At 35.5% G+C, this 27,029-nt stretch overlaps 1 protein-coding gene across 1 annotated transcript; it reads right to left on the bottom strand.

The window, feature by feature from the left end:
* Positions 1-120: 120 nt before the first annotated feature.
* Positions 121-21,262, bottom strand: zgc:153993 (uncharacterized protein LOC767645 homolog). The gene is made up of 6 exons (XM_056462314.1): positions 20,915-21,262; positions 17,291-17,339; positions 14,835-14,996; positions 8,741-8,873; positions 3,419-3,523; positions 121-845 (listed from the first exon to the last, which is right to left on the bottom strand). The coding sequence occupies exons 1-6, from the start codon at positions 20,979-20,981 to the stop codon at positions 747-749; spliced, it is 615 nt and encodes a 204-aa protein (XP_056318289.1). The 5' UTR covers positions 20,982-21,262; the 3' UTR covers positions 121-746.
* Positions 21,263-27,029: the final 5,767 nt, after the last annotated feature.

Raw genomic sequence — 27,029 nt, 5'->3', positions numbered from 1 at the left:
CAATGTGTTGAAACTTGAAGCCAGTGAACTAAAGCAGCAGAAGAGCACTCCTGTTAGCACTCCTAACAACAGCAAACTGAGGCTACAATTTATGGGGGAAAAACACATAGACATCTGTCATTAATTCATCACATTTATTTCAAAGTGATCAAGAATTCCCACATTCACAGCACTTCAGCATTCATTGAATTCTAAATCATTCATTCTATTTAGACTGTATTTTTAACCATTTGTGAGGTTTAGCATTCTAAAAACGGTGATTTGTTTTACCTCTTCTTCCAGCTCTATCTGTAAATTAATAATTGTATAATTTAAAAAAACTTACAGTAAACAGTTGGTTTTATATTTAGCTGATTCGAGGTAGGGCTGGTATGGTTTGTGGCACATTAAAAAAAATACCTGAGCCAGAAAATATTAAAAGATTAAAAAGGCACCAGTGGAGAAGAAGTGCAGTGTCTTAAAAGTCTTTGAATACATCTTTCTTAATAAATAAATCAAGGCCAAAGACGTTCCTTGATTCAACTGATACGGAAACAACAGCAGACAGGGAATGTTAAAAATAATTAAATCACAATAAAAGACTTCAGGGTCTTTTTAGAAGTGGTTGTTTTTGTTTACGTCTTTAACCATAGCAAGACTACCTGATGAATGACTGGACCATCATCAGGCCCCTTTTTGATCCACCCAGACATTGTATTGCTTTTGATACATATTTCTACATTAATGAGAACTATGTACGTTTGAACTTAGCGAGTTCTTCTCCAGTAAACAACAGCTACAATGAACGCCACTGCTGCGATGGTAGACACTGTGCGCCATCTCGTCATGCTGCGGAAAATGCCCTCCTGCAACACAGGGCAAAGAAAGTATTAGATACACGCTTTAACTGACATCATGTCAAATTATGGTTGAGTTTTTGAAACTACCTGGGACTTAAATTATAGGGCGAATTGAAAGCCATTTAATTCTGTTGGGGAAACTTTTTTAAACTATAGTTCTTACTGAATTCACTGCCCTCAGAAGTTTGACTCCAATTTCTGATTTTCAACAACTATTCTAGCTATATTTCCATTCAAAAGATGCTAACTCAATTTATGCACACAACTGGAACATCACATAAAAGATTTGCGAGTGATGCAGCGATTCCGTTCAATGAGTCAAAGAGAACAATATCATTACATCCTGATGAACTGGCGCCAAATATCAAAAAGGCAGAAGTCGAAGCTGCTTCCTTATTTAATAAGTGAAGTTTCACAAACTAATTTCGAGAGGAGCACGTGATCTGATTGATCAAGGCTGGTCTCTCATCTGTAATCATTAGTAGGCCAATCAGATCATTCCAAACTCACTATAAATAGCCAGACTAGCATTACTCCCTCATCTTCGTTTTTTTGATGAATCCCCCATCCACCCCATCTCCCCCTTTCCTCCTTTACCAGGGGAGCTCTCGAGAACTTCCTGATCTCATACCATGCGCACTGACCAGGTGGGAGCCCTGGGTTCAATTATCTCCGAGCTAAGGTTTCTCTCCTGGGACAGCATGCCAAATATGCTATTATTATCAAGCAATATCTAAGTGTGAACTCTTGAAATTACTTGCACCTCAGAAGACAAATGCAGACACATAATAAACATGTGGTGGCTTTTCCATCAAGCATTAATTCAAAATGTGCATAAAATAGGTGGAGGGAGACAGAAGGAAGGTGACTCTTTTGGGGCAATATACAGTACACCTATAGCCAGGGCCGGATTAACTGGGCCCACGGAATGAGGGGGGCCTTGATTGGCTTAAGAATTCATTTGAGCCATGATTTGAGAAAATCCTCTTTATGTTATGCCAATATTTTGGCTCGCTGTACAAAAAGTGATGCTGCTAAACTATGGCTTGAAGCTACTTTAACTCAGGTGAATATCCTTGTTTAGTCCCTCATAAGGTTCACCAGACGTCCCGGAAAGTCCTTTATTTCCCAGCAGTTCCTTATTTTGGCTCTACCATGAGAATGGTCCAGTCAAAGGTAAGCTAGCCAAGCGCATCGCAAAAAAAAAAATAATAATAATAAAGCAGTGTCTGTTATTAACTTGCAGTAAGAGAAGCCGGGATAGGCAGAATCAGGGCTTGACATTAACACCCGCCAACCCACCAAATGTAGGTAGATTTCAGCTGTGGCGGGTTAGACAGACACCCCCACTAGTCACTTTGGCTGGTTGAAAATAATTTTTAAATTGCCAGAGCTGCCTCGTCCATAAAGATTAGAATTTTAGTTTAAGACCGGTCGTCACAGTTAAGCTCACGTGCTACTTGGAGTGGTCTTTTCCGCACAAAATGCGCACATGTGGCCTTAAACCATATTGATATGAAAAATATTGGATAATACTGCATCGTGTTGGAGAATCATATCGATATATCCCCAGAACTCGATATCCCCAATGCTTGTACACACTTTTCCTTCCCTTGACCACATCTTTTTCTTCCCTTCCCTGCTATATTACATTCTGTCATCATGGCAAAGACAAAAGAAAATAGTTATAAGAAATACATTTTTTTAAACAATTATGTTTAGAAATATGTGTTGAAAAAAAATGATCAACACTTTCTTTGCCTTCGGCTGTATATTATGTCTACCATGCAACTGTGGCAAAGAAACGAAAACTCTTTGATTATAGATTTACAAAAAATCTATTTAAAAAAACTGTTCAAATATACTGTGACTAATTAAATATATACTGCATGTTCCTATATTGAGTGAACTGTATAACTTATAGCACATTCCCTAGCAGCAGTACATCTCTGAATTACTGTAAACAGCAGGTGACCATTCTTCCTCAAATCCCCGAAATGAGGGTCAAGCGTGCAAGCATCGCGTCTCGTCCCCTCACAGGGGTTTGCATTCTTTAGGCTCGTGCTGTAAATATTGTCACATGTTCGCTACATCCCAGTTCTCAGGGCCACAGTATGCTCAATGACGCCTGAGCGTTTGAAGTCTAAACCCGGCACCCCACATTCTTCTCCGTTTATGATCATATGTGCGCTATTAAACTTGAGTGGCCCCAGGAACTGCAGTCGGGCTCTGCAGCACACATGCAAACCGCATCTTACTCGAGTATGATAACATCAGCACTGGCATGAGAAGTGGAAAGCCCCCCAAAAAAGATGCATCTTAATGTCCATTTTATAAAGGGCTGAATCAGATCAGTGGTGTGTAGATCCGTGCCATCCTGGGTCAGTGGGTTTGTGTGTCTGGGTATATTCCTAGACGGGATGTGTCTGGGTTCGTGCTTATGTACTTCCTGGCTGGAGTGGGTGCGTCTCTCTGTGTGTGGTGGCCCATGTCTGGTTCGACCTGTGTGGCTCCACATGGGTGGCCAGACAACACACAAACACACACACACAAAAACACACAAAAAAACAGCAACTTACCCATCCTCCTTGCTGTCTGATCCAGGCAGAAATGTGTTCCTTCATAAACTGTAAAAACCAGCTAATGATGTTCTTGATAATCTCAAAGTGGTTCCGAGTCAGAGCCTAGAGGAATGAAAGGTAATGATATTTTACATGTCTGTATTATGAGAAAGAATTTTTGCCATCATTGAGGTTCATTTAATTTGTCTCCTTGAGTTTCACTGATCACGAAATGTCTGCACTCTGGAGTGTTTCCATTTGGTATTATGTCTCATGTGTTAGGATTCCTCTAAGACACTTCCCTTTTACTTAGACCCATTTACACTACTACATTTTAGCATTAAAACTGCATTTTAGAATGAAAACGATCCACGTCCACACTGACGTTTCACCTAGCATATCTGAACAACTCTTCGTCCACACTATACCGCTAAAAAACGCACATCATGTGACCACACACACTCTGGCATGCACTGCAGCGATGAGACATGTGCACGTCGGACTGTTCATCAAGAATCTACCGCTGGATCTAATATATCTCACTATATTTATTAAACGTGATACTTAATTCATCTGATCTCTATCTATTGACATATTGCCCGACTTTCATCTTTTGAATCTATCACATGTTCTCAGGTAACGTGTTTTGGCTGAGCACAAAGATAAGTTAATACCACATACACTGATTGTGCACATTTAACTGATTGCTTGCCTTTCAAGAGTTCACACTTAGCTCAGGATTTATGCATAGCTTGTTTGCCGTGCTGTCCCGGGAGAGAGCCCAGAGCTCAAGGGATCCTCGAGCCCAGGGCTCCCTCCTTTCATGGGGCGAGAGGAGATTGAGCTCAGGTCGATCTGAAACTCCCCCGCTGCTGAGGCCAAGGTGAACTTCCTGAGAGTAAGACATTAGAAAAAAAGATTTAGGCTTATTTTATCTATAAAATAGAGCACATTTGGATGGTGGGAGGAAACCGGGGAACCCGGGGGAAACCCATGCAGACATGGGGAGAACATGCAAACTCCGCACAGAAATACCAGATGGCCCAGTGAAGACCCAATGCCATTGGTATTCTTGCTGTGAGGCAACAGTGCTAGTCACTGGGCCACCGTGCCGCCCATTCTGGATAAAGGTGGAAGAAGGGGAAGAGGGGGGTTTCTTCCAGACGAAGATAGTTGTAGAGAGGAAATGATGATATATATAGTGACTTGGGATCCTTTGATTGGAGGATCATGATTAGCTAATGTGGACCACCTGGGTCAATCATGAGCACATGCTCCTCTCGAAATTAGTTTAAAATTAAACTTCACTTATTTCCTATATTATATAAACTTACTGTACGTTATACTTTAATAATGGCCATTATTAATTATTAAAACAGCAAAAGAGAGGGCATGTTTCGTATTTTTCACTGAAAATGAAAGGAGGCAGTAATGTTTTAGGCTCCGATTTGTTTTAAATATGCATACAGTGAAGATGACGCTCATTTAAATATGTAGCTACACAATGCCTTAACATTTTTGGTGTCTGTTAAGGTAATATCAAAATGAAAATAGGCAGTTCCTCATATCATGCTTTCATTTTATTTTTTAAGAAAGTGAAACAACGTAGGCCAGGGTGATGTGAATGAGGGTATAGAGTACACTGTTCCCTCTGAAGATTAACCTGATGTGTCCTCAGGAGTTTGTTTTTCATATCAAACTTGCGAAGTCTGAACTTACAAGGAGAGGATGCAAGACTGAGCTGTGTGTAGGCTACTTAATATTGAGGAAAAAGCCCCAATCAGCAAACGTCTGCAGCCACGCCTCCATTTTCAGATGTCTCCATTTTCCCTCATCCCCACTGACACGGAGCAGCAGTGTTTTCAAATGAAAACGGCCTCTTCAGCGTTTTTCAAAAGCTCCGTTTTCTGTGCTTGAAAACTCCAGGGTAGTGTGGATGGATGGCAAAACCGTAGCAAAACTTATGCGTTTTAAAACTAAAATGTATTAGTGTAAACGGGGTCTTGATCACACTCTACATGAGCTGACAAAATGAATCCATGTCACACAGCTTAGAAGTGAGCTGGAAATAAAGTGCTTGACAAGGGTGTGTCTTGCAATGCACTGCAGCAAAGTGTGAATCCATTGTTTAGGTGCACTTTGTGACAAGACATCTCAAAATAAGTGCATGTTAGGTCAGTAGAAGGAGTGTAGGCCTTTTTGTAGCTATTGGAATGTATTCAAGAAAATTAGCAATAATAGTAATCAGCTTTTTTCCTGAGTATTTCTGAAATTGGTAAAAAATGGACACATATAATGGGATGGTTTACCCAAAAGTGAAAAATTAGATTTCAGTTAAATATCTTTAGGAATATTCAGAAATCCAGCTGCTATTGATGTCCATTGTAGGAACTAAAATACTACACAAGTCAATTGGCTTTAGTTTAATAATCTAAGCAAATGGTCAAAAGCACATCGCTCAGATGCTCTTAAGGCGAAATCACATTCTAATTTAAAACCGGGAAAAATGCATGGCGCTCATGTTGCGTGGTCTAAAAAGCTTGTCCTTATTCTCTTAAAGGTGCGGTATGTAAGTTTTTGACTCTTCTAAAGCATAAAAATACCATAATATATTTGCAGATATTAACATGCTAAGTGAACATTCTTGTTTATCTGAAAAACAATGCTAAAGTCAGATATTCTGATTTGAAAATGTCTGTTACGTGCCAAAACGTCTTTTTTTAGTTCTTTAAACCCGCCAACTGCCAGTTTAGCTAATTATATTTCAGCACCCCAGGTTGCCTTGGTGGAAAACAGCATATTTGATTCATTCAGTCAGCAAGACTCTCAAAGTATGCATCTGCAACCGAGATGCAACCTTTGGTGTACAGTAAAAGCCTCAGACACAGATTCAGATTTCCACATGAGGTGGTTATTAATTAGCAAATAATATAAATATTATGAACATAAACTTTAGGTGAGCAGGTTACACTGTAACCGCGTGTCCTAACAGCACGCTACATGATGAGATTTGCAGTGATAAGCAATTTGGCTGTTTACACCTGACAAAACATGACAGAAATTTAAATACAGCCATTCAGAAGCACAGAATAGTGCACTTACTGGACTCCAACTAAATGGTAAGGTTTATAATCTAATTAATACAAATTAATCCTCTTTAACATTATTAAATGTAGATGCTGAATCACTGATATGTGTTGGTTTGCACGTGGAGTCACAGTTCTAAAGTTCAATTTTAAACAGATTATTTTACTTTCAGGATCTGAGATTAACTTTCTGCTGCTGCTTTCAGTAGTATGGCAATAAAAAGTCATGTAAAATGGCATTCAATCTTGCATTATTAGCATTTAACGCTGAATAAAGCACATGAGGTGTACCTGAGGTAATCATTGTCAGTTTATCTTGTTGTTCAGCTTTAAGAAATTTAAGCCATTTCTAAAATATAAATTTCAGGTGTTGGCATGAACAAAAACTAGAAAATATTCCTTCTATCTTGTGCCATTGCTTTTATTTAGAACACGACTTACATCAGCATTAAATCAGCCTTTAGGCTTAATAGTCAGGCTCGCTCCTGTTGCTGTCATTAATTTGGCAACCTGCGCTTGCGTGTGTTTCGAACCAGCCATGCAATACCTAGTTCAACCACTGGGTGTCAAACTTACATACTGCACTTTTAATTAGTTAGAGGTGTGTTTTGAGCATAATGTCCATTAAAACAATCTCATCTCCCATTCCTATTAAGAGTGATTTGCAGTCGCACCATAACAAATTTGCCATTTACACGCTATTTAGACTTTGTACGTGGAAAAACCAAACACTTCACTAGCAAAGAAATGGATCTACTCATGCATGAGGTTAAAGAGGTACATGCAATGAATGACTATCCAACCTAGTCAAACTAGGTTCCTAGAAGGCCACAGCCTGGCACAATTTAGTTCCAACACATTTACCTGTAGGTTTTAACCTTAAGGACTAATTAGTTTGATCAAGTGTGTTTAATTGGGATTTGAACTAAACTGTGAAGTACTGCGGCCCTCCAGGAACTGACTTTGACACCCTTGCATCATGACATGAAGACATTTTTACATTTATGTAGACAATAATAATCTCTTACATGGTTATCCTTTTTTTTTTTTTTTTACATTTAAAGAGGTTTGTGTGCTGCTGCGCATCCCTGTGTGTAATAAGCAACGTGTGTATGCACTTTGTGGAACCATCAACAGCTGCAAATCATCAAGGTGGCTTAGTGGTTAGCACTGCCACCTCACAGCAAGAAGGTCGCTGGTTCGAGTCCCGGCTGGGCCAGTTGGAATTTCTGTGTGAAGTTTGCATGTTCTTCCCGTGTTCGCGTGGGTTTCCTTCGTGTGCTCTGGTTTCCCCCACAGTCCAAAGACATTCGGTATTGGTGAACTGAATAAACTAAATTGGCCGTAGTGTATGTTTGTGAATGAGTGTGTATATATGTTTCCCAGTAATGGGTTGCAGCTGGAAGGGCATCCGCTGTGTAAAACATATGCTAGATAAGTTGGCAGCTTATTTTGCTGTGACAACCCCTGAGGTATAAAGGGACTAAGCCGAAGGAAAATTAATGAATTAATGAGTAAACTGCACCACTGACTTTAGACCAGCTTTCATTTTAGTAAAAAAAAAAAACAAAAAAAATGTATCACCTTAACACACCTCCTTTTCAGACCAGCACAGCCATGGGTTCTCAAATGGTTGCAGATGCATTTGCTATTTAAGCAACATGGCACAGGATGTGAAAATAATACCTGCACCAACTAGAAGATTTCTAGATGAAACTGGTTTGTGGTGACTCATAAAATGCAGGTCTACAGCTAGCAGAAAAACAAAAACATGTGGCTCCTTATGACACATTAAGGTCTTATGAAGTGAAACGATCTGTTTGTACAAGACACTGCACAATATTCACAATGTTATTATCTTTAGTCGACAGTCCTGAGCATGTTAACACAAATCTAGAGCTTCATGTTGCATAACGAGGTACATTTGTGGGAAATCTGTGAAAAGCCAATCTTTATAATTGAGATCAAACATGTGAACTTAACCTTAGTCTTTTTATTTGGAAATATGGAAGAATTATAACCCCAATGAATTGTCAAGGACTGCAGTTTCAGTTAAAAACCTTATTGACTGTTGTCTTAGATTGCCAGAGAGTAAACAAATTAACAGCAAAATCAATTTTAGGTGAACTATCCCTTTAATACCAGGTGCACAGTGTAGCTAAATTAATAATTGTGATAGCATTAAAAAATGAAACATGATTAACAACAAAACAATGTTTAAAAAAGAAAGATAGAAATGGCAAATATTTTTTACCTGGAAGATGAGCCTATAAGCGAGGTGAAACAGAGCCACCACACGTCCCCAGTTAATGCCATCATCAAAGATGCTTCTGGCCACAGTCATGAAGACGTCCTGAGCGCAGTTTGATTGAACGGTGCTGATGAGACTGTGAGGGGAAAGGTTTACATGTGTTATTACAGGCTTCTCAAACTTTCAAACTCATAAAGACCCATACTTCATTTTCAAAGTAAATCATTATCTTGTGTTTCTCAACCATGTTCCTGGAGGACCACCAGCACTGCATGTTTTGGATGTCTCCTTTGTCTGTCACACTCATTAGATGTCTTTCACTGCACCATATCTACACAATCCTGGTTAGTCAGTTTTAGATGTCTCATTGTATTCTTGTAAACCCAGTCTTAAAGGTCATATTTGCATATTTACAAGATTAGTAGCAATAAATGGACATCAACTGTACACTACTGTACATCTAGCATGAAGAGTCTTTAATAACTGCTTTGTCCAGAATTATGTTTGTTAAAATATTCTGTAACATACAGCTTAAATTATTTTCCCTTCCACACACTAGTTATTCTGAAACTAACCCCAGCCTATATGCATCTTTGTCTGAAAAAGCACATAAATGTTTAATGAGGAGGTCTATGGTCGGTTATTTATAGCTAAGTAACAGTGTATGACTTTGGGATTGTAATTTGGGATTAATTTTGGTGCTCTTTGGCGCCTATACCAAGGCTTCTTTAACTTTACGGTTAAAATGACCCAGAAATAAATGACGTTTGATAAAAATATCCCTTTAAAGTTTTTTTTTTAAAGTCAAATTTACAAACAAATAAAAGCATCAATACATAAAAACTGAGCTTAGAAATGTGAACGTACAAAGAACTTGTGGGTGTATGTTGGCATTGGTAACTTCTCTGCTTATTCAAAAACATTTACAGATTTAGGGCTCTATTTTAACGATCTAGGCGCAAAGTCTAAAGCATGTGGCACGAAAGCATTAAGGGTGTCTCTGAATCCGAATTTGCTGTTTTAAGGACGGAATAATACGGTTTGCGCCATGGCGTATGGTCTAACAGGGTTGTGCTTATTCTCTTAATGAGTTTTGGGTGCGTTTTGTGCATAACGTGCATTAAACCAATCAGAGTCTCATCTCCCATTCCTTAAAAGAGTCAGTTGCGTTGCATGAATAAACTAACATTAATAAGGAAGTGTGGTCAAAAAATTGAGTTATATCCAAACACACGTCCTATTCTTATGCCCCATATGGTCCAAAACCCGACAGGTGGACAAATCTAAACTTGTTTTTATTAAAACAAATATAAATAAGCATATAATATATAATACTGTTAATAACAGTAACATTATACAGTGTTTCCTCTAGGTTTTTTTCCAGCTGTGGCGGCAGGCCTTTTTTTTTTACACAGATCTACCAACTACCTGTGGTGTTATTTCAATGACAAATGTCATGAGCGCAGTATTAGAAGTCGAGATTGCATTTATGTAATAGCCTACGAGCATGCGGATCTCTTTGCTTGCGCGCCAATTTTCTCTGCTCATGCACAAAACTTATTGCATGCCCCCTCAAATATAAGCAGCTTCAAGAGCGCGCAGATCTTCTTGTGCGCTCTCAAATAAACACTGCTGAAGTGCGATTTAGTGCGTTTATGTAACGAGTAGGTCTCCAGCAATTATTGTTGCTAGGAATATTTATGAATGTGTACAATAGACCTACAGAGCAGTATTAATGCATCCTGAAGTAAAGTGAAACGGCTATACGTCGTGTTTGCTGGCCTCACGCATCACGCACCTGTCAGTCAAGCGAACAAGCGGATGCGTCAAGTATAATCCAGGTTTCAGTAAGCATGTAACCTTAAAGGGTTAAACAAATGACACACAGCGCTACTACGGTTACAGAAAAGTTTGCGCTGTTATAATTCACTTACCCTTTAATATGTTTTTGTGCTATCATCACCCGCTATTAAAAAAATAATATGTTTTGAATGAGAAGCTGTAATGTAGCCATGGCGGGATGAATTTTGGCATGGCGCCCCGCCATGGAAGAATGAATGTAGCAGAAACCATGATTATACAAAAGCAAATTGTCATGAATAAACTGAAAAAAGCCCTTGAAATGAACAAGGCATGGAGGTAGAGGTTTTTATTTTTATGTATCACATAATAATTTTTGTAATATTTAAATCCTTTTTCATTTGTAAAGATATTTGCGTACTGCTGTACATCCAGTGTGTATTAAGCAATGGTCAAATGCACAGTCTATTTTAGTTCCTTAAAATAGCAATGTGCCAACAATGCACTTAAACACACCTCCTTTCTAGACCAGCACACCCATGAGTCCACAAAGTGGCACAAAAGGATTTACTATTTAAACATGGCACATTTAGGAAAATTAGGGTTGCAATGTTCTGAAAATATCAACAAATCGCACCTTATTGCGCCGGTGTATGATACAGGGTCCATACACATTTTTACTATTACAATTCCATGACTTTTCCATGATTTTTCCAAGACTTTCAAGTCCATTTTCATGACCTAATGTTTCATGCAATGTCTACATATCCATAATAAAAGAAAAACAATGATGTACAAATTTATTACAGAATATCATAAAACACACAACAATTAATTCAGTTTAAATTTATATTTATATCTATGTATTTATCTAGTTAATGGCTTACACAGCACTAATAATGTGAGAGAATGTGATTGGCCAAGGACAGAAAAGAAGTAAAGACAACTAACCTATATTCAAGTATACAGATTTCTGTTTTCCATGACTTTTCCAAAACTTTGTGGGTTTTTCTGTTTTTCCAAAAAAAAATTCCAGGCCTGGAAAATGCCATGTCAACATTCCATGACTTTTCCATATTTTCCATGACCGTATGAACCCTGATGATAGGACCCCTAAGTAATATTTAAGGTGCCAGTGTTCTGTTGATTTGTCCTACCTTCCATTCAAAAAGTTGGTAGCACAGCTTGATGATGCAATATGCTACCCATCAGATTTTGCTACCAGTGTAAATTTTAATGTGGAGTAGTGTGATATGAAGCTGTAATATCACCCTAACCTACCTAATCCCTAACCCCAACCTCAAAACCATTCAAATACAGTGTTGGTAGCATAATCTGATGGGTAGGATAAAATGTCAAAACACCGGCATTCAGTCTTTTCCTAATAAACAGCAGTATCCTAGTAAATAATATGTATATACTGTAGTTTTAATGTAAAAACTATCTACACCAACATAAGGTGATGACCCCAAACGAAGCTGTCTCAGGTGTTCAAGTTCACATGATTAGATGAATACTACTTTCTTTTCACCACTGTATCCTCCTTTTACCAGATACTGGATTGTTGGAATACATAAACTATGGCTGACTATAGTTATAGAACTATTACAGTAGTGCCTGTAACTGAAAACCCTGCTTTTGCATTCATCTCAATCTCATCTATACAGAAAACAAAACTGTAATTATTGTGTAAAGTATTGTGAAAACGGACTACTTCTATCTGCTTATTAAGTCGTGACGTATGAAATACCAACATGTATTAAAAATGTATTAAAAATGTATCACTTTCTGGCCATATTACGATCGTGACTTTCGAAAGTAATACATTGCTTTGAAAATGTTTATTATAATCATTTGTTGAGTCTTCCAATACAGTTTGATAGAGCGCTTGGACCCGGAAGCCAAATCACACTTAACAAGTGAATTAAATATGACTATAATACACTCGTAATAATTACATATAACATAACACACATTTCCAATCCAACATTGTGGCAATGACTAGGCAATCCCACTCGAAAATTATTACAAAATAAACAATAAATAAATAGTTAACATTAACAGACTAATTTTTAAGAGAAAATGCTATGTTGGAAGACTAAAAAATAAATAAATACATGTATTAGTACTGTATTTTCCAAAATATGAGTCACAATTTGAGACCCCAGACAACAAAACTAGTCAAAAGGCTGTTTTTTTTTAATTTATTTTCTATTAATGTATGGTTTGTTTGAAGACACAACTAATTGAAAATCTCATATTCATTCATTTATTCATTTTCCTTCTTTCCTTCTAAGGGGCTTAGTCCCCTTATTCATCAGGGGTCGCCACAGCGGAATGAACTGCCAACTTATCCAGCATATTACTGAATTACACTGTTTATTTTGGCATAAAATAAAAATCTATAATTATGACCATAGCATTTGCCAAAAATATACCCATTGAACATAAACTGGTTTTGTGGTCTGGGTTCACATTTATCATCATCTGAAATGTGCTGCAACATCAGGCAAATTGAGGACACAAGCGAGTATTTTTTTTTTTCTCATTATCCACAGCCATATCACCCTGTAGCCCAAGACCGGTTACTCACTGAAGCTACCTGGATGGGAGACCACATGGGAAAACTAGGTTGCTGTTGGAAGTGGTTTTAGTGAGGCCAGAAGGGGACGATCAACCTGCGGTCTGTGTGAGTTCTAATGCCCCAGTATAGTGACACTATACTGCCAGTAGCTACGTTTCAACCCACCTTTTTTAATGCACATTTTGAATATGCGCATCAAAAACTGACTGATGGAAACATCATGATGTGCATAAATTTTGAAATGACTAAAAACATATGCGCATAACTGAGTAGGATAAACTTTTTATTCGATAATAAAAGATGCCCAAAAACTACCATGGAAACACTGTTACCGAACAAATTCCAGTATGTGCATTAAAAAAAGTTATGTGATTTTGCAATAAGAGATCATGTGATGACAAAAATATGTGTGAATGGACAAACCAGCAGGCTGAGCACATTGTAAAACATCTGAAATGTTGCTTTGGTCATTCTAAAGCGCCTTAACCATTTCAGTATTAGTGTTATTATATTATTAATGACCTCCAGAATAGTCAAGAGTGTCTGTGCTCCACATCTGATGCCTTCAAATGCCACCACGCGTTCATTGCATGTCGGCATTATCATGTGAGGCGCAAGTCATTTATTAAATGAGGAAAAGATTCACTTCATTATTATACACTGTAAAACCCAACAGTCAACTTTATCAAATGAAATGAGTGTAGTTAACTCAAAATTTACTAAAAATAAATTGTACTTATTTTAAGAGATTTGAACTCAGTGTTGAAGGTATTGAGTTGATTAAATACCTCATTACTTTAACTTATATGAAGTTCACAGTACTCGTATAGGTTAGTTTTTTAAACTCAAATGGTTTGTTGCAATCGGTTTCCACAAATGGTTTGAGTTGCCTTAACTTATTGGGTTTTACAGTACTCAGTTGGTTTGAATTCTCTTCATTTATTGGGTTTTATTGTGCTCAAATTGCTTCATTTGCTCTAATGTATTAAGTTTACAGTACTCATTAGGATTAGTTTTTGAACTGAAATGGTTTGTTGCAATCGGTTTCCTCAAATGGTTTCAGTTACCTTAATAAGTGGCCTTAAAAAAATTATTTCACCCAAAAATAAAGATTGCACCATGATTTACTACACTTCCCTGTCACTTCCTCTTACTTCGTTCATGAGACACCACTGTTAAAGCCCAAAAAGTGTATTAAACTTATTCAAATTGATTAGAATTAAAGATTACAGATACATTTGACTTAAGGTGGTTTTCTTTGGTTTTATACTTTTAAATGACGACTGCTGTTTTGTATTCCGTGCTTCCGGCAGAAAGTGTTTTCTTGTCAATGCAGTGACAATAAAAATATAAAAAGACTCTTAAAAATATGGATATTTTGTTTACAAAACTGCACCAATTTGTTACAGGAGGCCTTCATTCACCCTGCTGAGCTGTGTGCAGTGTGTTTTACAATGGATATATGCGCTGTGTTGAACTTCTTTTGGATTAAAGACGTTCAATACCTGCTGACTGCCATTCTAAAGCTTGGAAGATCAAAATAACTCTGGATGAATTCATCGGAAAGAAGGAAGCCAGATACAACTAGAATGCCTTGAGGGTGAGTAAATCATGAGGTAAACTTCAGTTTAGAGTGAACTACCCCTATAATATAAAACAGGTTGAGAGTAACTGGATTAGACACTTTGTGCATAAAACATAAAAATAACATACTGTTGAAGCTCAGCATTCTTGTTTAGGTCGTCGGCTATCTTCAAAAGCTGATCTACAACTTCTTTGATTTGTGGATCCTCTTCCTCCTGAGGTCTTCCTCCGAGAGCCTCGTGACTCACGTGAATGTTTGGATCATCTACAGTAGCTTGCTGAATAACGTACCTTTATGTGAAAGCACACGGACAGTGAGAGAGATGCAGTCATTCACAGGGTTCCCACACTATTTTCATGGACACCAGATTCAAGGACCATTCATTTTAAATCAAACGCCTTTGTAAATCATACCACAGCATATGTAGCACCATGAAAGTCCTTACAGTACTTAACATTTCACTTAATATTTACATTAGACTTAATATTTTACATTACACAGACTAATTTACTTTTAAAAATCATTTTAATCAAATGTATCATTTTTATTTAATGCCATTTCAGCAACAACAGATATTTTCATGTCAAAAAACATTTCATTAACAAATATACAATTAAAAACAAATGAATAAATAAATCAGATATGATTTGTAACGTTAATATATATAGGCCTGTCATAATAAGGAATTTTTGTTGTGGGATATATTGTCACAGAAATTGTTGCGATAAGTGATATTATTGTCATTTTGAGTAGGCAAGTCCAGATCTGATCCCATGATCGGTAATCGGGCCCGATCATGCGGTTTCAGACTTGATCGGAATTGAGTGTTACCTTCCGATCAGGACTCAAATATATATGTATATTTTCTCATTATTTTTTAACACATCTACAGTTATGCAGTGGCATTAGAGAGTTATACCTCTTTCTTGACTTCACACAGAATCAAAGATGTGTGCGGCATGACATCACTTTGTTGCAGAGATGCGATTGGTTAAATGTGAAGTAGAACACGGAAGCAGCTTGAAACGAAAAGTGTGATTATGTCTGCGCTCTGGAGGTATTATAAAGTTGATGACGACAACATTGCCATAGCAAACTATGAGATATGTAAAGTTGGGATTGCCTGCCGGGTGATTGAATTTGAGGTACTATTTGATTTTATATTAATTTTGTTTAATATTTACTGTTGCACTAAAGTCCAAAAGTGTAGAATTGATGTTATTTATTACTTGACTGTTTAAGCTACCTCACAGAAGTGCTCTGTTTGCTAGCAGAGTTGTTGAATGTTAAAATAAGGTGAATTAAATAAAACATAAGTAGGCCCACACGGAATCTGCGCGCGCAGAATTCCGCAGATTTTAGCCCATCATTGATTCTGCTTATTTACTTGTGTAAATGTGTGTCAATTTATATTTATTCAGTTTTTTTATTAATTTCATCAAGATTATTGACTAATATGAAAATATTTCTATGATTTATTTACAATACAGTTTGTAAAGTAATATTTTCTGTCTTTTAGTAGATATATTATATGACAGACTTGCTTTGTTTACCAAATAAAGTGGATCTATTTGGATTTGCATTGTAAACATTAAATACAAGTTAAAAAGGTATTACTTTTAGTTCATATATTAAGGTTTTAGTTCTGATACTCCCAAGGTCATTCCGCATAAATCTGCAGATTTTTAACAAAATTCTGCACAGAAATAGCAAAAAGTGTCTGCAGATTCTGTCTGGCCCTAAACATAAGGAACATCCTTGATCAGTTTCTTCGCTCTTCTTTATTTTTCTTTATGTATTATAGAGGTATCGGATGGGGTTTCGGTAGATACTCAAAATTAAATCACTGATTCTGATGCCATCACTTTACTGTGAATTAAAAACCAGGACTTATTTAAATTCTATTCAAGTCCACCATTCCAAGTCTATACAAAATGTAGCATTTTAACCAATAGTAGAACTACACATAGGCCTATTATTATTTATGTTTTTACAATATGTTTGAGAATAACAATAAAAATTGCCTACTTTTAACCATTATTTTACATCTACAGAATCGTGAGAAAATTTGAGTGCGATTTGATTTTAAGCAAAAAAAAAATTTAAATTCGGGATTATTATTTTATCCAGAATCACGCAGCCCTAATAGTAGATAGTGTATGTTTCCTTCAATTATTTTAAAATAAAGTAATACACCCTTCATTCAAAAATCTTGTAATATATGTACATATTTACTGTACAAAACTTATCAGTGAACTTTAAGGACTAAAAAATAAATTATGTAAAAATCTTTACATAAATTGTAAAGAGTTCATTAATTGTAATCGAGTTTAAATGTTGCCAAATCGCCCAGCCCTACGTTCTGTTTTTGACAGCAGCACAAACAATTGTTGAAATAACACCATAAGCACTTTTATTTCAAATGTAATTGAAGCACTTTTATGGAGCTACATTTGTTTTCAAGTACTTTCCAGTTCTTGAATCCATAATTCTGAAATTCAAGTACTTTCAAGAAGTGTGGGAACCCTGCAATCGCAGAAATACAAAAATGATAAATGCAGAAGTGAAGATCACATGAGTTTACCCTCTTAGTAGAACAGCACTCTGCTCAAGGATTGCATCGTCTATCACATCTGAAAATAAGCGGGAAAATGCTGAGAGTTAACATGAACAATATACTTCATAACCAGGGTTGTATAATACAATCTTAAATCTTTCTCTTAAAAAAAATATTGCAAAAATATTTCCTAACATTTACTTTTCTAACACATTTAGTTACTTTTTAAATAAAAGTAATATATTACTTTCAAAAGTAACTTTACCCAGCCCTGTTTATAACACATATGCGAGCTCAACAATGATCTTCATAATCAGTGTTGGGTAAATTTACTTAATTTAAAGTAATATATTACAATCTTAAATCTTGCATGCATTGCTAATTTATCTTTTAAATAGCACATGTTTTGTAATCTGTAGTGAAATCAACAGAAGTTGGGGAAAAAATGAACAGGGGGGCTAATAATTCAGACTTCAACGTTGTATATAAACACATACTTAAACATTACTTTCCTTGAAAAGTAATTAACACTTTTAATATATTACTTTTAAAAGTACCTTAGGCCAGCGCTGTTCATAACACATGAGCATTTTAAAACAGGATGAGGTCAAAGTACAGGAAGCAATCTTTGTATTCCTGGGTGTGATAATGGGGTGAGAAGGCACTATAACTGCGGTGAACAGTGACCTCTATTGGGAAGAACTTCCTGTTTTGATACGGGCTGCTTTACAAGAAAGGTTGAGGCATCGGCTTATGTGAAACTTCGCGGTATAACCAACTTTACCTATGGCCCAGTTTTCTGTTCTCAAATTTTGAAATATAAAAATGTAATACATGCATACATGAACAAATTGTGTGTGGATATGTGTAAGCTGCAGATGTCATTCATTCAAATGAATTCAAAACAAAAATGCTGTTATTTAGAGCTATTTTTCTTTTTAAGTCATGTTTACAGACATGTTTATATTCATTTTAGACCACACAATACCAATGGTTTAACTTCAGAACGAGAGTTATGGTGGAAAAACTATGATTTTTAATAACTTATTCATTTTCCTTCAGCTTAGTCCCTTTATTCATCAGGGGTCGCCACAGTGGAATGAACCGCCAACTTATCCATATGTTTTACACAGCGGATGCCCTTCAAGCTGAAACAAAGTAATGTTTTGGTTGTTTTTCTGGCAATCAGACAATTTCTGGACATTAAAATTATCTAAACGACAACATTTGTATTGTGAAATGCAATTAGACCTTTAAAGAATTAACAAATGTTAATATTTCACTCACACCCATACCTAATCAATTCAGTAAAGCATGATTAATGTAATTTGTGACTGAATAAACATATTTTCAACAACATTTTATATATTTTGAAGGTAATATTTTTAAACTGATTACAAAAAAACTTGCTATTTTATTGTCACACTTTAATTTTTACTCCCTGAAATGTCTTTCATTGCTAATTGTTGAATTGCTTTAAAATAAAAGATGTAAATATGTTGCTCACACCCATACACTGTAAAAACAATTATATGATCAATTAGTCATGACAGCATATGTCTTTAGGTCATTGTAACTTATTAATCTAACTTAACCATGTTCTAACTTAATTTTATAATTTACGCAAGCTGTTTTAAGTCAGTTTAACATTATATGAGTTCAATGGACTCATAAGGTTAATTTGATTCAGCTTAAAAATTTAAGGCAACCAGGATTTTAACAGTGTACCAAACAAATTCAGTAAAGCAATAGTAATGTAATTCATGACTGAATAAATACATTTTCAACAACATTTTATATATTTTGAAGCTATTATTTTTATACCGATTACAAAAAAACTAGGTATTTTTTGTCATGCTTCACTTTTTATTCCCTGAAATGTCTTACAATGCTAATTATTGAATTGCTTTAAATTAAAAAGTTCACCTAAAATACAAAATAAAGAATAAAAGAAACAAATGTAAATATTTTGCTCACACCCATGCACTGATTTTTCACATATGATCAATTAGTCATGACAGCATATGTTTTTAGTTAATTATGATATATTAACCTTAGTCAACCATGTTCTAACCTAATTTTATAAGATACACAGGCTGTTTTAAGTCAGTTTAACATAATATAAGTTCAATGGACTCATATGCTTCATTTGATTCAGCTTAAAAATTTAAGGCAGCATTTTTTTAGTGTACCTAACAAATAAACTTAAGCATGATTAATGATTAATTCACGACTGAATAAATATGTTTTCAACAACATTTTATATATTTTGAAGGTATTATTTTTAAACTGATTACAAAAAACTAGGTATTTTATTGTCACGCTTTACTTTTAATTGCATGAAATGTCTTTCATTTCTAATTATTGAATTGCCTTAAATTAAAAAGTTCACCTAAAATAGTAATTAAAAAAATAATAAATTACTAACAAAAAAATAAATCACCTAATAAAAGACAGTTGCTTGTCATCTACCAGGTCTATATGCAATTTGAGATGTTACTAAGACTGAAAAGGCCACACTGTAAAAAAAATTCTTAGTTGCCTTGAATTTTTAAGCTGAATCAAATTAACCTTACAGGCCCGTAGCCAGCCTATAAAACTCAAAATGAGGACCTATCTGCAGTTATACGAGGTTCAAATACTGCATTTTATTTACACTTCATATTGACATTGTCAGATGGTTGTTAATACCACACTTTTTGATGCAACAAAAGTACTTCCTACATTTTTGATAAGTGCTTATCATACTATTTTTATTGTTTACAAAAATGTATGTTTGTTTACAAATGTGAATTTAAACTAAGTTATTACAGTTTTATATACAAATGTAATGATTAGAATTTTAGAAATATGAAAAAAAAACGTACTTTTAAATGCTAATTTGTTATCATCTGTCATAAAAACAAACAATAACAAAAAAAATTGTGAATCTGTTAAAACTTGTATTAAATTACAAACTGTAGTCTATAGGCAAATAACAAACTGGCCAGCTCATTTACTCAATCAGAATTTGTCCATTTAAATAATAAAAGCCTTCTTTTATTGGTTATTTTATTTGTTATTCTTCTTAAAGCGTTTTATATTGGTTATTTTAACAATTTATGATGGCATACTGTCAAAAATGGGACAAATGAGCTCATATAGGAGCCAAATTCTGGTCAGAAGAGGTGGGTCTTTCCAACAACCGCCCGAACCCCATTATGAGTCCACTGAACATATATTATGTTAAACTGGCTCAAAACAGCTTGTGTAACTTATAAAGTTAAGTTAGAACATGAATAACTTAGTTTAATAACGACTTATTGATCTTTTTTTTCAATTTTTTTTTTATTTTGCAGTGTATACATTCCCAAATTCCCCACAACTGGGCTATTTTTGACAAAAAGCATACGCCCATGATACGTCAGAGTCAAATAGGCTATGACAAGACAATATTATGACGAATGACTAGAAGATGATTAAAAGTCTAAACACGACACACTTCTAGCAGAAACTCGTATAGAGCTGTAAATCGCCATATAGGCCTACTATCAAATGAATATCGCTCATTCTAGCATTCAAAGGCCCGGTGACGTGAGGAAGTCTTGGACACTGTGGACTTCACGTCACGTCAGAGAGAGCCCGCGTAGTGTAGCTCAAACTTAATCTTACCTTCACCACCTGTAGCTCCCTTTAACTCGTTTTCGTCTGTCGCCTCTCCATTCTTCCCATCCGCCATAGTTTAATTCAGTGCAAATACCGGTATGATAGCTTGCTAACTAAGTTAGCCAGATCAGCCTAACTATCTCTGAATCCGCTAAACTCACAGTTTCCAACGCAATACAACATAATATAGTCACGTTATTGACTCTTGTAGTTATGGCTCCTCTTAAGAAGCACCGTTAGACTGATACAACCATTACACTGAAGTTCTCAGTCGTGGAGAAGTTTTAGGAGTTCCACTAATCCATAGGAACGTACGCGTCCGGGGAAATAACGCGGAAATGGAGATGATGACGATCGGCCGCTGTGCGCAGATTCGTGCCAAAAAATGCCTCAACACAAGAATGCATCTCTCCGAATCCGTTATTTTACCAAACACACCAAACACACAAGTTTAATAATTTATCCTTTTTATGAAATGTATTTATTAGTGCTTAGTGAATACGAAGTAGCAAGATGCATAACAACAACTAGACAAACACGCAAACATGCATAATAGACGAAATTGCTTAAATATGCATGAGAATGTCACGTACTGTAAATAAGAAAGGGACAGGTAATTTAATAATAAAAAATAATAAGGTTGTGTATTTATTTATGCATTCATGTATTCATTAATGGTTTTACGTTCACTTTAATTCTTTGGAATGCTATTTATTTAATATCATTCCCCATCATTCATGTGGTGGCCTGGGGATATATTTGCAGTAATACTTCTTGATATTCATAAATCATTACATACCGTCCTCAAGTAAGATGATTTTATGCAATAATCGCATTATGTAACGTATAAAATTCACCACAAGATGTCACTATCAGACAGCACCACAATTCTGCTGGCGAACAATGACAAGTGGTACTCACTGCTGAGGCACATTTTTTCCGAACAATATCATGAACAAAAGAGTTCCAATAAGAAGTAATAATTGGAACTGATACACTTCCGTTAAGAATTAAAGAGCATTTTGATTTGTTTGAAGATGTTGGCAAAAAACAACATTTTCCCACCATTGAAGGGTCTAAAGGTGGAAAAACAGAAGGATAGGGGATGCCTTGGAATACCCTAATAACTTCAGATGGTATGGCATCACATACAATAGCAACTTCTTTTTTTAGGGGGCATGGGAATATTGCATGGATTAAGAATTTAAAAATAATAATTTAATATATGGCATTGAATAATCGACTAACAAGCAAAATATTTTCTTCAAACCATCATTGACAAAAAAAGATTTTGGTTGAGGTTGGATTTTTGAGAAAAACTGTAATTAACTTAACCTCATTTGATTTTGACAGTAATAATAAATGTACAAAGATCCAGCATATTACAACCACCATTCTCAAAGCTATTCATAATTATTGATTTTTAAATATAATGAAAACCATTTTTCCAAATAAAATGAAATAACATTTGATCAATTTGATTCAAAATGGTGTTGTTAACATGGAGAGACTGAGCAGCATATAAAAAGTCGGGAGATACCTTCCTCTTTGGTAAGAAGAATTCTACCCCTCAGAGAGAAATCTCTCTGGAGCCATACGTTTAATTTAATCGAGTTTTCTTAATCATAGGGTAAAAATTAATAGAGCATCTATCTTTTTCATTTTTACAAATAGAAGTGCCCAAGTAAATTATTTAGCTCCAGCTCCTCCTTGCTGCACTTCTTCTACAAGTGATGTCACTGCGGGCTAGGGGCTTAGTAGATGGGGCTAAAACAGCTTACATGAGGAGGAGCTGGATCTCAAGCTGAAGTGATTTTTGAATAATAGGTCCCCTTTAAAGTAATTAGTGTAAAAGTATGTGTTATATTATTTTTGCATTATTATTATTATTATTATTATTATTATTATTATTATTATTATTATTATTGAATAGGAAAGACTTAAGATTGAAATATACTACCTTTAAAACTTAACCCAAGTTTAAAACTTTACACAACACATTATATGTTGAAGTTGTAAGAATAAATTATTATTAATAATAATAATAATAATAATAATAATAATCATCATATTAATAATAATAATATTGGGCTTATCACTTGCTATGCATCCAGTCACCACGGGGAGATCGAAAAGTTTTGGCTTCACTTGGGATTCACGATTGCATGGTTGCATATTATGATGTATAGTTGTCAAACACTAGCCCCTGCCCCCATCTTGTCTTGTGGCCTCTGGTAATTGTGGATTCTAATAATCTTAAAATCCTTAAATCTACGTGAACATGAAATCCCAAACATGCTTTACAAGTCAACCCATATTTTTGTGAGTAAAATATTTACTTTACCCCTTAAATGTTAATAATATCAAAAACTACAATAATCTAACAACATATTTGAATAATTTATCACCCCTTATAATTCAAGACTGTCCTGTAAATGCCAGATATATTGTGATTATGTGTTTGTGTTGAATTTTGATTCAAATTATTTACATTTTACCATAGAACTTTATCCTGCATCTACAGGCCAGTTTTGAAATATTAGGGGTGATAAATTAATTACCATTTTTATATATATGATATGCCAACACTGATTGGGTAAATTTATGTAATATCTTCAAAGCTTTTTTAATCTTGAATCAGCAGATGGCTAAAATGCTACATAAACCATTCTCATGTGGCCTATTTCTCTATTGACACTGAAATAAATGGGTATTTTGGGAAAGCATATATTTGGTATAGATGGTTTTCAGTTGTATCATACAAATATAAAGCTGTAGCATTCACAATAATCATTATTTGGTTGTCTTGCAAATGGGACATTCTACCAGAAATGTACATTATCTGAAATAAAAACATAAATACAGTAGATAAAAAATTTATTTCATCCCAAAACTTTCTAAAATGGCCTAATGGTTGATTTCCGTGAGTTGTTCTGTAAATGAATAGGTCATTCATTTGGTTCTCAGATTTGTTTTCTTTATTAAAAACACTTTACGAATGTACAAACCCTGTCATTGTCCTTGTCGTCAGCTCAATTGAACCTAAAGCTTTAATAGATTTTGTTATGCTAAACTGTTATTTAGAAAAAAACTTCAGAAAAAGCTAATTAAATTTAACATAAAATTTGTGCAATACACCTTTAAGCTATGACTCAGGAAGTGACATCATTTGATGGAGCTGTCAGTGATCAAGGATGCATTCTATCATTGAATTGTATGAGTTTATGCTTGTCAGTCCCTGTCACATTTTTGAAAAGTGAAAATGTACGTTTCTTGTAGAATGTCCCAAATATTAGCGAGAGCCCTTTCTGATTTCTATTTAGCATTACATAAAGTAAATCAAATGTCACATTTTTTTTCTCAAATGTCTTAGAATTTACAATCGGTGCACTTCAATAGCACCTGCACTCTCTTAACACTTTTACTGCTTCTTTTCGAGTAAGTAAATGCAATAAACTGGAGTCATTATTAGTGATGCTCCAGGCTTAGCTTAACCAAAATACTTAGTTTATAGAGTAGAGGCCTGGATAGGTGTGTCTAACCGCCAGATTACCTCAACAAAAGAAAGATGATACTGGTGAAGGAAAAGAGTCCAGCCTACCCATTTCTTGAGCATGACATTTCTCAGTGTATTGAACGTCAACTTTAAAGGGGTAGTTCACCCAAAAATGAAAATGTGCTCACTTTTTACTCACCCTTAAGTGGTTCCAAACCTTTATTGGGTTCTTTCATTTGTTAAACACTAAAGAGGATAATTTGAAGAAAACTGAAAATCATTTACTTCCATAGTAGGAAAAACAAATGATATGAATGATATGGTTACAGGTTTTCAACTTTCTTCAAATTATTCCATTTATTGTTTTTAAGGGTGTTTCCCAGTACTGGGTTGCGGCTGGAAGGGCATCCGCTGTGTAAAACATATGCTGGATAAGTTGGCGGTTCATTCCGCCGAAGGAAAATTAATGAAGCTTATAGGATAATCTTATGAAAACCAGCAGTGAACTACAAGATCCATACATGAATATTGGTTTAACTGTATATGCAAAAATGTTGCATCATAGCTGTGTTTCAACCAGACTTATCCGGCATTTTGGGAGCCTGAATTCCCAATTTTTTTAAAAGCCACGAATGAATGTTTATAAGGGTTTATGTTTATGTTTCTGCAACTTAGTGAAGTTACACAAACTAATTTCGAGAGGAGTATGCGATATGACTGATCGCAGCTGACCTCTCATCTGTAATCAGCAATAATCCAATCAGATTGATTCAGGTCTACAATAAATAGACCGATTTTGCCTTACTACTATCTTCGTTTTGAAAGAATCCCACCTTCCGCCCCATCTCCTCTTTTTTCTACCCTTTACCAGGGGGAGCTCTCGAGACCTACCTGATCTCGGACCCCCTTATATGCTTATTGACCAGGCAGGAGCCCTGGGCTCAATTATCTCCAAGCTCATGGTTATATCCCGGGACAGCATGCCAAACCTGCTAATAGCGTCAAGCAATATCTTACTTACGAACTCTTGAATGCTGTTCGAAGTGATTGCCATTTTTTTTCCAATGTGTCATTGAAACATTCTCTCAACCAATTTGTTGAAAAATGTTCTGTTTTCCTCAGCATACAGAATGGATATTGCTATACTTTGGTCTTAATTAATTTTGTATTAAAATTCCATGTTTTTTATATACAGTATTAACTTCTTAGTTGTTTACCATATTTTGCTAGTAATTTAACTGCTAATTTAATTTCTATTACTCATCTTACAATTTCATCTAAGTAATCTATTAATTGCTTTCCAAAATAAAAATAAAAAACTGCAGTTAAATTACAGAAGGTGACAGTTCAAAATGACCATTACCACCGCATGTGACGTCACGGCAGGATTAAGGGATTTAGAACATGTTTTCAGGTGTCACAGCAGCAGTTTGCGACAATGCCACCAGGGGGCACAAAGAGACGGGATATGAACAAACAGAAATATACAGTAGCTATACTTGCAAAAGATGGTAAATAACTAAAAAAGTTAATATTGTATTTAAAAAACATGAAATTTAAAAATAAAATACTTTTTTTTTTTTAATTAAAAAATAAAATATAGACCAAATTATAGATGTCCAAAAATGATTGGAGATTGGAATGACATGTGTGAGAGTAATTAATAACAGAATTAGTTTTTGGCTGAACGAATCAAAGTACAGCATTTAAAAATATTCATTCATTCATTTCCTTCGGCTTAGTCCCTTATTTATCAGGGGTCGCCACAGCGGAATGAACCACTAACTATTCCAGCATATGTTTTGCGCAAAAGATGCCTTTCCAGCCACAACCCAGTACTGGGAAACAACCATTTCTCTCACATTCACACACACTCATACACTACGGACAATTTAGTTTATTCAATTCACCTTTAGCACATATCTTTTTACTGTGGGGGAAACCGGAGCACCAGGACTCGAACCAGCAACCTTCTTGCTGTGAGGTGACAGTGCTAACCACTGAGCCACCGTGCCACCCTAAAAAATAAATATAAATAAATAAAAACTAAAAATATATTTTGTTTTATTTTAATGGCATTGTTTAATAAAAAAAAAGATGTATTGTCTGGAGCCTTAAAAGAAAAAAAAAATGAATAAGAGGACAGATTGATGTCCATTATTGATTTTTTTTTCGTGACCCTACTAAGACAAACACATCCTCCCCAGCACACACAGGATGTACAGGCTCTCCCTCCAAAACATTCTAAACTTAGCAGTCCCACAGCGGCTGTTCCTCAGCATTATTATAACCATAACTGTTACCATCACACACACATTTACACACTGCCTTAAGCCATGCCGAGTTCGAAACTGCGCTATTGGCCATCACAGTCTCTGAGATTTATGGAAGGGGAAGTTGTGGACAGTTAATGGAAAGGGTTTTGCTCTTTGTTCTTGGCGCGTACCCTTCATCTTCAAATGATCTGCAGTCTCCAAATGACCCTCAGTTTACTTGACTTGTCTGAGCCTGTGAGAAAATATTCAGACCATTCTTAGAACAACTAGTCTGCGTGACAAGCCTTCACTTTGACTGTTCGGGACGGATTGCAAGTTGATCCGCCAGCATGTTTCAATTTAAGATGAA

Source organism: Danio aesculapii, chromosome 7 (genome assembly GCF_903798145.1).
Source record: "Danio aesculapii chromosome 7, fDanAes4.1, whole genome shotgun sequence".
Classification (NCBI taxonomy): domain Eukaryota; kingdom Metazoa; phylum Chordata; class Actinopteri; order Cypriniformes; family Danionidae; genus Danio; species Danio aesculapii.
Note: the sequence above shows the minus strand (reverse complement) of the source record. Positions and strands in the feature narration are given on the sequence as shown.